The 11,638-nt window shown below is 53.1% G+C and overlaps 1 protein-coding gene across 1 annotated transcript; it reads right to left on the reverse strand.

The window, feature by feature from the left end:
- Positions 1-7,295: 7,295 nt before the first annotated feature.
- LOC134158088 (olfactory receptor 14C36-like) lies at positions 7,296-8,786 on the reverse strand. The gene has a single exon (XM_062607738.1). It carries the CDS (start codon positions 8,390-8,392, stop codon positions 7,415-7,417), a length of 978 nt encoding a protein of 325 aa, XP_062463722.1. The 5' UTR covers positions 8,393-8,786; the 3' UTR covers positions 7,296-7,414.
- Between the last annotated feature and the right edge of the window lie 2,852 nt (positions 8,787-11,638).

Here is an 11,638-nt window from a genome sequence, read left to right on the forward strand (position 1 = left end):
CATAGGAGAAGGAGGACAGGGTGGTTTTGGGGTGTTTTGTGGCTGTTTTAGTGGTTTTGGAATGCTTTTTTCTCTTTTAGCAGAAGCAGGACAAGGGGGGGATGGGTTTTGTGGTGTTTTTGGGCTTTTTGGGGGCTGCAACTCTGTATCCCATAGGACAAGCAGGACAAGGTGGTTTTGGGATCGTTTTTGGGGTGTTTTGGGTTGTTTTTGGCCTGTTTTGGGTCTGTTTTGAGGCTCTGACCCTGTATGCGATAGGAGAAGCAGGACAGGGTGGTTTTGGGCTGTTTTTATGGGTGGTTGGGTTGTTTTTTTCCTGTTTTGGGTCTGTTTTGGGGCTCTGATGCTGTATTCGATAGGAGAAGCAAGACAAGGTGATTTTGGTGTGGTTTTGGCCTGTTTTGGAGTTTGCTATGTGTTTTGAGGCTCTGACCCTGTATCTCCTTGGAGAAGCAGGACAAGTTAGTTTTGGGGTGTTTTGGGGCTTGTTTTAGAATCATAGAATCATAGAATAGTTAGGGTTTGAAAGAACCTTAAGATCATCCAGTTCCAACCCCCCTGCCATGGGCAGGGAAACCTCACACTAAACCATGGCACCCAAGGCCTCGTCCAACCTGGCCTTGAACACTGCCAGGGATGGAGCATTCACAACCTCCCTGGGCAACCCATTCCAGTGCCTCACCACCCTCACAGGAAAGAATTTCCTCCTTAGATCCAATCTAAACTTCCCCTGTTTAAGTTTGAAGCTGTTACCCCTTGTCCTTTCACTACAGTCCCTAATGAAGAGTCCCTCCCCAGCATCCCTATAGGCCCCCTTCAGATACTGGAAGCTGCTATGAGGTCTCCACGCAGCCTTCTCTTCTCCAGGCTGAACAGCCCCAACTTCCTCAGCCTGTCTTCATACGGGAGGTGCTCCAGTCCCTGATCATCCTCGTGGCCTCCTCTGGACTTGTTCCAACAGTTCCATGTCCTTTTTATGTTGAGGACACCAGAACTGCACACAATGCTCCAGGTGAGGTCTCACCAGAGCAGAGTAGAGGGGCAGGAACACCTCCTTCGACCTGCTGGTCACGCTGCTTTGCATGCGGCCCAGGATACAGTTGGCTTTCTGGGCTGCAAGCGCACACTGAAGCCGGCTCATGTTCATTTTCTCATCAGCCAACACCCCCAAGTCCTTCTCTGCAGGGCTGCTCTGAATCTCTTCTCTGCCCAACCTGTAGCTGTGCCTGGGATTGCTCCCACCCAGGTGTAGGACCTTGCACTTGGCATGGTTAAACTCCATGAGGTTGGCATCAGCCCACCTCACAAGCGTGTCGAGGTCCCTCTGGATGGCATTCCTTCCCTCCAGGGTATCAACCGAACCACACAGCTCGGTGTCATCGGCAAACTTGCTGAGGGCGCGCTCAATCCCACTGTCCATGGCAGCGACAAAGGTGTTGAACAAGACCGGTCCCAACACCGATCCCTGAGGGACCCCACTCGTTACTGGTCTCCAGCTGAACACTGAGCCATTGACCACAACTCTTTGTGTGCGGCCATCCAGCCAGTTCTTTATCCACCGAGTGGTCCATCCATCAAATTGATGTCTCTCCAATTTAGAGACAAGGATGTCGTGTGGGACAGTGTCAAACGCTTTGCACAAGTCCAGGTAGATGCCATCAACTGCTCTACCCCTGTCCATCAGTTCTGTAGCCCCATCATAGAAGGCCACCAAATTGGCCAGGCAGGATTTCCCCTTAGTGAAGCCCTGCTGGCTGTCACCAAGCACCTTGTTGATTTTCATGTGCCTTAGCATGCCTGCCAGGAGAATCTGCTCCAAGATGTTGCCAGGCACAGAGGTGAGACTGACTGCTCTGTAATTCCCCGGGTCATCCATTTTCCCCTTCTTGAAAATGGGGGTTATATTTCCCTTTTTCCAGTCATTGGGAACTTCACCTGACTGCCATGATTTCTCAAATATGACGGCCAGCGGCTTCGCAACTTCATTCTCCAGCTCCTTCAGGACCCGCGGGTGGATCTCATCAGGACCCACGGACTTGTGCACGTTCAGATTTTTAAGATGGTCTCGAACCAGTTCCTCTCCTACAGTGGGTCCAAGGTCTTCATTCTCACAGTCCCTGCGTCTGCCTTCCAAGACTTGGGTGGTTTGGTCAGAGCCTTTGACAGCGAAGAGCGAGGCAAAGAAGTCATTCAGAACCTCAGCCTGCTCCAAATTCAGGGAAACCACTTCTCCCGAGAGCTTCCTGAGGGGACCTACGTTGTCCCTAGTCTTTTTATTTGCTACATACCTGTATGTCGTGGTTTAAACCCAGTCAGGTAACTTGTTCACTCACTCCCAGTGAGTGGTGCCGAGCTGACAACAATCGAGGTCCGTGTCCGTGTCCCCGTCCCCCCCCCCCCCCGCACCGGGGCTCTCCCCTTCCCCGCTCCCGGAGGAATGGGGAGGAGGATCGAGAGAGTGCAACTCCTACGGGTTGAGACAAAAACAGTCCAGCAACAAATCACCACCGCTACTATCAGCTAAAACAATGATAAGGGAAAATAACAAGGGAAGAGAATACGATACCACCGGCCAAGAAAACGAGTTCCACCCGGAAGCCCCTGTCCTTCCGGGTAACTCCCAGTTACCCCTCACCCCGGGCATGACGTGCTGTGGTATGGAATACCTCCCTGGCTAGCCCGGGTCAGGCGCCCCGTCTCTGCTTCCTCACAGCTTCCCCTCCTCCCTGGCAGAGCATGAGCCTCACAGAGTCCTTGGTCAGGGTAAACATCACTTAGCAACAACCGAAAACATCGGCTTCACCAACACTGTTCTCAAGCTGGAAGTCAAAACACAGCACTGCACCAGTTAACACAAAGGAAAAACATGACTGCTACTGCTGAACCCAGGACACTGTAGAATCCCTTCCTCTTATCCTTAACATCCCTAGCCAAGTTTAATTCTAACTGGGCCTTACCTTTCCTAATCTGGTCCCTAGCTTCCCAGACAACATCCCTATACTCTTCCCAGGTCACCTGTCCTTGCTTCCACCTTTTGGAAGCCTCTTTTTTTTCCTTCAGCGTTTCCTCAGCAGCTCCTTTTCGATCCAAAGAGGTCTCCTGGCCCTCCTGCTGCACTTCCTTCTGGTTGGGATGCAACACTCCTGAGCTTGTAGCAGGTGATCCTTGGATATCAACCAACAGTCTTGGGCCCCCCTGCCCTCTAGGGCTGTATCCCATGGAACCTTCCGAAGCAGGTTCCTGAAGAGGCCAAAGTCTGCTCTCTTGAAGTCCAGGGCAGTGAGCTTGCTGCGTGCTCTCCTCACTGTCCTGAGGATCTCAGATTTGAGCATCTCATGATCGCTGCATCCAAGGCTGCCTTGGAGCGTCACATTTCCAACGAGCCCTTCACTGTTGGTGAGCACGAGGTCAAGCATGGCACCTCTCCTTGTCGGCTCCTCTATTACTTGCAGAAGGAAGTTGTCTTCCACACAATCGAGGAACCTCCTGGATTGCTTGTGCCGGACCGTGCCCCATGGTGTATTTGGGCCGAGTCCGTGAACCTCAGGGGCTGAGAGGAGACTGAGGAAACCTCTCAGGAAGTCCAAGTCAGAAACAAAGCCCAAGTGCCTTCAGCATTAATGGGCCCCACTGAGGGCTGGTGCTGACAAAGCCTCCCCAGGGACTCGTTAAAGCAAGTAACTGGAGGCTGTGATTACAGGAGACAAAGGCAAAGTGCAGGTGTCTGATGGTGAGAAAACCCTTGGTTTGTTTGATGATGCAGAAAGGCCAAGCCCTGACCACAGCCCTTGGAGAAGCAGAGCCTGAAATCCTGAGAATGAAAGGTCTCCTCATAGGCCTTGATGAAAGAGGCAACTGCCATAGCCCAGGGCACAGAGGCCTTTTGTTCTTTTGGGCCTTTCAGCCATGCCAGAACCCTGTCATCTCTGCTGCAGGCTGTCCTACACTGGCCCATGCCTGCGTCTCTTTCCCTTCAGGCTGTTGACACCCATCTTGCTTTCCCACCTAGCTCTCACCTGGCATTTCTGTACCTTCAGTCCCATCTCTGCACCCATCCCTGTCTGTTCCTTGAAACACAAAGCCATGGGCTGAGCCAGACTCCCTCTGGGTGACCTCTTGCACCACAAGCCCACCTTTTGAGAGATATTTCTCTTTCCTAACTGTCCTGGGTTCAGTAGTAGCAGTAATTTTTCTCCTTCTTGGTAGCTGGTGCAGTGCTGTGTTTTGACTTCCAGCCAGGGAACAGTGTTGGTGATACTGATGTTTTTGGTTGTTAAGTGATGTTTACCCTGACCAAGGACTTTGTGAGCCTCATGCTCTGCCAGGGAGGAGGGGAAGCCATGAGGAAGCAGAGACGGGGCGCCTGACTCAGGCTAGCCAAAGAGGTATTCCATACCACAGCACGTCATGCCTGGGGGGGGAACTGAGAGTTAGCCGGAAGGGCTAGGATTGCAGGGTTGGAGGAGGTATCGGTCGGTGGTTGGTTAGGCTGGGGGGGGGCGAGTTATCGGTTGGCTGGTGGTGAGGTGTTGTATTCTCTTCCCTTCCTATTTCCTTTATCATTATTCTTATTGGTGGTAGCAGTAGTGATCTGTGTTATACCTTAGTTTCTAAACTGTTCTTGTCTCAACCCGTGGGAGTTGCATTCTTTTCGATTCTCCTTTCCGTCCCTCTGGGAGTAGGGGGAGGGAAAGAAGGGGGGGAGTGAGCTGCAATTTGTAGAGGTTTCCTTCTCTTCCTCCTAGCAAGAAAACCTCCATCATCTCTGCAGCCACATTTCAAGTAGTTGTTGGCTGCTACTACAGTGTCAATTCAAGAGATGCATTGAACATCCCTCAGAGAGCTGATCTAAAGGAGGCTTCTAGAGGAATGTGTGATGCCATCAGTATAGAGAACTAAGCACCATGGGAGAGCAGTGGGAAAAGACAATGGTCTGGATTGAGAACTTCTTGGCAAGAGCCAAAAGGAAAGGTGGTGTCCTTGGGTGCAAGGTACCCCATGCTCTGGGGACAGGGCACCTCATCTGGGACAGCTTCCTGCCCGTAGCACCCTCTCTGCTGCACACACCCCGCTCTCTGCCCGCACTCTCAAGTGTCTCACAGAAGCTTTGCATCTCCCCTGCAGCAGCGACACCTCACTGCAGGAGGTTCCTGCATTCCCCAGGCTCAGGGATGGATCCTGCATTCCAGGCAAGTTTGGGTAGTGCAAGAGAGGGAGACAGGAAGGTGGGCTCATGGGGCATGATGAGCAGCGTTCAGGCACCCCCAGCAGTGGGCATTCCCCATGTGCCATGTGGAGGCATGTTCCCATGAGGGAAAGTTCTCAGATAGCCCGGGCAGGGAGTGGGGGGAAAGTGCAGCCCAGCCCTGGGGAGGGTGTGTTCAGGCAGCTCTCTTGGGGTCTGGCACTGGAGGTGGCTGCTGGCTGTGCTCTGCTGCCCACAGCCCTTTGCTTCTCCCCGTGAGAGCTCTCTGATCTGCCCTTTGAAACCGTGCTCCCCTGCTTTCAGCACAGGACAGGTGTTTGTGGGGGTTCTTAAGATCACTTTGTATGCGAAGGCATCATATACAAGTGTTGTAAGCAGAGGGCAAATGGGAAAGGACTGATGGACACTGCAGCCCTCCTTGCTCTGCACTAAGCTACAAGGAGCTGAGAACTTCTCCCTGTTTCAATATTGTTCTGACTTTCTGTCATACAAAGAATGTTTTATAGCCCCCCCCAAAAAAAAAAAAAAAAAAAACAAACAAAACACCTCAGCAGTGTTATGCCAGTAAATAAATAACCCAGTCCAAATGACTCTAAGGCCATGCTGAGCCTCTCTTGTGCAGCCCAGACTCACTCGAGTCATGAGTACAAGTAGTGAACTTTACAATAAAGTTGGATTTCATCTGTCATCCCTTGTGAACATCAGAGGTGGACAAAGCACTGCTTCAGAGCAAAGCTGACTCCCATCCAACCTGGCCTTGAACACTGCCAGGGATGGGGCAGACACAGCTTCTCTGGGCACCCTGTGCCAGTCTCCCACCACTCTCAAAGGGAACAACTTCATCTGAATGTCCAAGCTGAATCTCCCTTTTTTTTTCAGCTTAAAGCCATTCCCCCTTGTCCTGTCACTGCACAGCCTCATAAAAAGCCCCTCTCCAGATTCTTTGTAGGCCCTGCTTAGACACGGGAAGATTGCTAAGATGTCTCCCTGGAACCTTCTCTTCTCCAGGCTGAAGACCAACATCTCTAAGCCTGTCATCATGGGAGACATGCTCCAGCCCTCAGGGCATCTTTGTGATAATTCATAAGCCCATCATTGAAGGATCATAAGAGAAGAGAGGTTGGAAGGGACCCCAGGAGGTCTCAAGTCGAACCTGTCAGGAGCAGGGTCAGAGCAAGTGGTTCAAGGCTTGATTCAGTGTAAGCTGAAATCCCCAAGGCCAGAGACTGCACAGCCTCTCTGGGTGACCTGATGCAGCCCTTGCCTGAGCCGATGGGAACAAGGTTTCCTTCTGTCCTGGCTGAACCTCTCCTCTGTCACTATCCCCCACTGCCTTTTGTCCTCCCACCAGGCACCATGGTGAGGACCCTTGCTCTGTATTCTCCATGTCCTCCTTGCCGGTACAGGCAGCCAGTCCCCAACAGCCTTCCCTTCCCAAGATCTCAGGTCCCCATCAGCCTTCCCTTCTCCAGGCTGGACAAGCCCAGCTCCCCCAGCCTCTCCCCACAGGCACCGTGATCCAGTCCCTGCCTGTCCTGAGGGCCCATTGATAAACCCACCCCTGCTTGCCAATAGCATTCCTGAACTGGGGATGTGAACCCCGAATGGAGTATTCCAGATCACCCCTTCCCTTGTTCTCCTGCCGTGCTCCTGCTCATACAGCCCACGATTCTGCTGTCCTCCCTTGCTTCCAGGGCACACGCTGCCTCCTGTCCAGCTCCTGCCCATCCAGACTTTCCCCTGGGCTGTTCTCAGCCAGGCAGCCCCAGCCTGTGCCATTGCAGGGCAGTTCCCTGCAGGGACCCCTGTGTCCCCTGCTCTCCTGCCCAGGACACCCTGAGAGCTCTGCAGCCCCCCCATGCCATCCCATCTCCCCACACCAGCACAACAGCCCCGGGCCTTGGGCTCCCCAAGAGCTCTTCCTGCTCCAGGCACAGAGCAGCCATCCCAGAGCTGGAGCAGCCAGAAAGCTGCTTTCATTCCCCTTCATTCCTGACATGTGAGGACATATCACAGAGAAGAAGTTGCTGCAGGACCATTTATTTCCCTTAAATACAATCAGAGACCAGAGTGACACAAAGTCTGTGGGTCACACAACACGAGTGGCAACTTAATTAGGAGATGAAAACTGACATTTCTATGAAGACAACATCATCACAAATTGAAATAGGAAAACAAATGTAAAGCAGGAAAGACAGACATGGCCTGTCATGACCTACACTGGAAGCCCTTTCCAGGGTAAAGCAAGCAGCGTATATCTGCTGAAACACATCTGGTCACCAGCTTCCTCACAGCATCCTTGAGCTCCTGGTTCCTCAGGCTGTAGATGAGGGGGTTCACTGCTGGAGGCACCACCGAGTACAGCACTGACACCACCAGATCCAGGGATGGGGAGGAGATGGAGGGGGGCTTCAGGTAGGCAAAGACAGAAGTGTTGACAAAGAGGGAAAGCACGGCCAGGTGAGGGAGGCACGTGGAAAAGGCTTTGTGGCGTCCCTGCTCAGAGGGCATCCTCAGCACGGCCCTGAAGATCTGCACATAGGACCCCACAATGAAAACAAAACAGCCAACAACAATCAGGATGCCAACCACAAGAAGCCCAACTTCCCTGAGGTAGGAGTGTGAGCAGGAGAGCTTGAGGATCTGGGGGATTTCACAGAAGAACTGCTCCACAGCATTGCCTCGGCACAGGGGCAGTGAAAATGTATTGGCTGTGTGCAGCAGAGCAGTGAGAAAGCCACTGCCCCAGGCAGCTGCTGCCAGGTGGACACAAGCTCTGCTGCCCAGGAGGGTCCCATAGTGCAGGGGCTTGCAGATGGCCACGTAGCGGTCGTAGGACATGACAGTGAGGAGAAAATACTCTGCTGAGATGAAAAAGACAAAGAAAAAGAGCTGTGCAGCACAGCCTGCGTAGGAGATGGCCCTGGTGTCCCAGAGGGAATTGGCCATGGATTTGGGGACAGTGGTGGAGATGCAGCCCAGGTCCAGCAGGGAGAGGTTGAGGAGGAAGAAGTACATGGGGGTGTGGAGGCGCTGGTCGCAGGCTGTGCTGGTGATGATGAGGCCGTTGCCCAGGAGCGCAGCCAGGGAGATGCCCAGGAAGAGCCAGAAGTGGCAGAGCTGCAGCTCCCGCGTGTGTGCGAATGGCAGGAGGAGGAACTGGGTGATGGAGCTGCCGTTGGACATCTGCTGCCTCTGGGCATGGGGCAGTGTCAGAGGAGAAAAAGGCAGTGACAGGTTAGGACAGGAGGGATGTCAGATACAGAAGTTCAGTTTACACATTCACAACTGAGCACATTTTAGCAGGAGAGGAGAGGTTCTGTGTCATCGCCAGTCATGTCATTACACTGCTGAGGCTTCTTCCTAGGTACAATCAGAAGAGCATTGCATCAGGCAAAAAGTCTCAGTTCTTTGCAGAACCAAGAGAGCTGCAGTGTCCATCAGTCCTCTCCCACTTGCCCTGTGCTCAAACTTGCACTGCCTGTAAGGTGCCTTCACACACAAATTGATCTTAAGAACTCCCACAAACACCTGTCCTGTGCTGAGACCAGGGGAGAACGGTTTCAAAGGACAGTCCACAGAGCTCTCACGGGGAGAAGCAAAGGGCTGTGTGCAGCAGAGCACGGCCAGCAGCCACCTCCAGTGGCAGACCCCAAGAGAGCTGCCTGAACGCACCCTCCCCAGGGCTGGGCTGCACTTTCCCCCACTCCCTGCCCATCCATATCTCTGCTGCCTGGAGCTGTCCCTGCCAGGAGCTGCTGCTCTGTGCCCAGCTCTGCTCCCTCTCAGTGCTCCCAGAGCCCATGCCATGGGCTGTGTGCTCAGCTCTGCCCTGCACACCCCTGCCTGTGCAGGGGCTCAGGAGCAGCTCACACAAGCCCTCACAAGACTCTCGGTGCCTCCCCCAAAGCAGAGAAGTAAATTCCCAGCTCCCACTGCCCAACCTGCCCACCAAGAGGGAAAACCATCGAAGCTCAGGATCCTTCCCTATCAGGTAAATGATGCCTCAGTGTCTTTCAGAAGGACCCTCTGAAGAAGTGCTCAGAGTGACAGCAGATTGGAGCAGTGTCACCCACCCCGCACTTCCCTTCCCTGCCAGGGGTTTCTCCTTTCCCCTCAGCTCCCCCCGAGCTCCATGGGGAGCTCCCGGGCAGGCCGAGTGCTGACCCTGGCAGGCAGCAGAGTCCCTGCCCCTGCACACAGCCTTTGGGCTGCAGGGACCCTGCTGCAAGGGCAGCGCTGGGCACCCCTGGCTGCACACCCACATTCACACCCTGCAGCCAGCCCCGGGACAAGGGACCTGCCTTGTCCTGTCCCTGCATGGTGCAGGGGGAAGCCCTGCTCTGCAGCACATCCTCCTCCTTATCTACACAGAGAGAAACTGCAGCTGCATTGCCCTGCACCCAGTGCCTTACCACAAACAGGGCTGGGAAGGTTTCTCCTTCAGAAGGTTCCTCCTCCTCCTCCTCAGCATCCTCCACTGCCAAGTGCCTTTAAGCTCCCTGTGTCTCGCAGGTCTCCCCTCGGTCCCAGCTCAGCAGCAGAGGCCCAGCCCAAGGTGGCTCTGCCTCTGCCCCACTGGGCTCCTTCCAGGGCTCCCTGGGGCTCCAGGGAAACACCATGGGAAACAGCCTGATGATACAAAGATTTAAGGCTAAAAATCTTTGTTTCTTACAATCAATCAATTAATTTGAAAATGGCCCTTTGAGAACATCGAGTCCAACCATTAACCTATCTCTGGCAAGTCCACACACTGAGCATGAGAACATCTCTGGTGGGATACCCTGGTTGGATGGTCAGCAACAGCAACTGGGGCTTTAAAGTTGAATTTTACATCCTACCTTAATTTCACTAATTTATATCCTATTCTGTTTGTTGTTAAACATTCTGCTATACATTAGAGCATAGAAATCAGCTGAACAAGTTATGTTGATGCAGAAACCTGTCCATATATATAATTGTACTTAAACCCATTTAAGAAATTCTTAACAACTGAGTAAAGCAACCAAACATTGCCCTCAATTTATAACTGGAATTCAGCACTACTCTGTTTGTTGGCACAGCGGCAAGAGGTGAGCACACCACTCTGAGAAAGATGGACTGACTTTAGTTACGGGGTGGAATGTGCTGACGCACTTCCCCCCCATTTCCTGGAGCCCTCTGCTTCCCCAGGAGTTCCTGTTAGGCCCCAGCCTTTGCACAGTGCAAGGAGTTGGCTGCTGGCTGCTCCCTGGCTGCACCAGGAGCTCCGGTTGCCTGGCAAAGGTGGGAGAGCACACAGAGATCAGGAAAGTTGGATACTCCCTGCTCATACCAGGAGCTCTTTCAGGTTGATCAGCCATTCCCTAAATCCTAAACAGTTTCACAACAGGCATGGGGGACTTCTCTGGGAAACACGTTCCAGTGTCTCACCACCCTCACAGGAAAGAATTTCTTCAGAGAACACAGTTTCTGTTTCACTGCAGACAAAGGAGGCAGGAGAGAAGGGATGGGGAGCACGCACCCCAGCCCCGACTCCGCACAGGGCAGCGAGGGGTGCTGCTCTTCACTACAGCACAGCTGGGCTGAACTGAGTCAGTGCTTGCACAGAAACCTGTCCTTGTCCCTGATGAAGCTCTACAGGCCACAGGCTTCTCCACAAGTACCAGCCCAGCTGTTTTTCTTGTCACGTCTTGCACAGTGTCACAAGCTGTGGCACAAGGGGAGGCCCTTGTTGCTGTTTCTCCTGGAACACAGGGAAGTAGAAAATGAAATACTTTTTTTAATAATGAAACCCATTCCAGTGACCACGGAAAATATGGAACAAGATGCTAGAGCCCTACAGGTTTTACCAGGAAGAGCAACAATTAGCTAAAAATTCCCTCCTGCGCTGTTTCCTTTCCCAGCCCATGGATACTTTCCTCAGTAACTGGCAAGTGCACATGACACAGCAAGAGATCTGTGTGTCTGCTGCACGTGAAGGTGAAAAGTTCCTTTTGGTGTTAGAGCTGTAAAGTCAGATTTATCTCCAAAGCAACTCAACCATGGACCAAGGAAAGGGTCAGGGTATTTTCAGCTGTACGTGCAGTGCCCTGCAAAGGCAAGGCAAGTCAGGGCCAGGATGCGCAAGGCAAGGCAAGGCAAGGCAAGGCGAGGCGAGGCAAGGCAAGGCAAGGCAGGGCAAAACAAGCTATGGCAAGGCAAGGCAAGGTAAGGCAAGGCCAGGAAGAGCAGGGCAGGGCAGGGTAAGGCAGGGCACGGAGAGGTAGGGCAAGGAAGGGCAAGGAAGTTCAAGGCAGATCAAGGCAAGGCAAGGTAAGTCAAGGCAATGCCAGGAAAGGCAAGGTAAGGAAATGAAAGGCAAGTCAAGTCAAGGCACGGCAAGGCAGGGTAAGGCAGGGCAAGGAAGTTCAAGGCAGATCAAGACAAGGCAAGGCAAGGCAAGGCAGGGCA

The sequence above is a fragment of the Pezoporus occidentalis genome, unplaced genomic scaffold, assembly GCF_034315485.1.
Source record: "Pezoporus occidentalis ecotype Australia unplaced genomic scaffold, CSIRO_AGI_Poc_V1 ctg1241, whole genome shotgun sequence".
NCBI lineage: Eukaryota > Metazoa > Chordata > Aves > Psittaciformes > Psittacidae > Pezoporus > Pezoporus occidentalis.

Bases quoted from the DNA above. Each gene is read 5' to 3' on its own strand.
- LOC134158088 (XM_062607738.1), bottom strand. From the start codon at position 8,392: ATGTCCAACGGCAGCTCCATCACCCAGTTCCTCCTCCTGCCATTCGCA.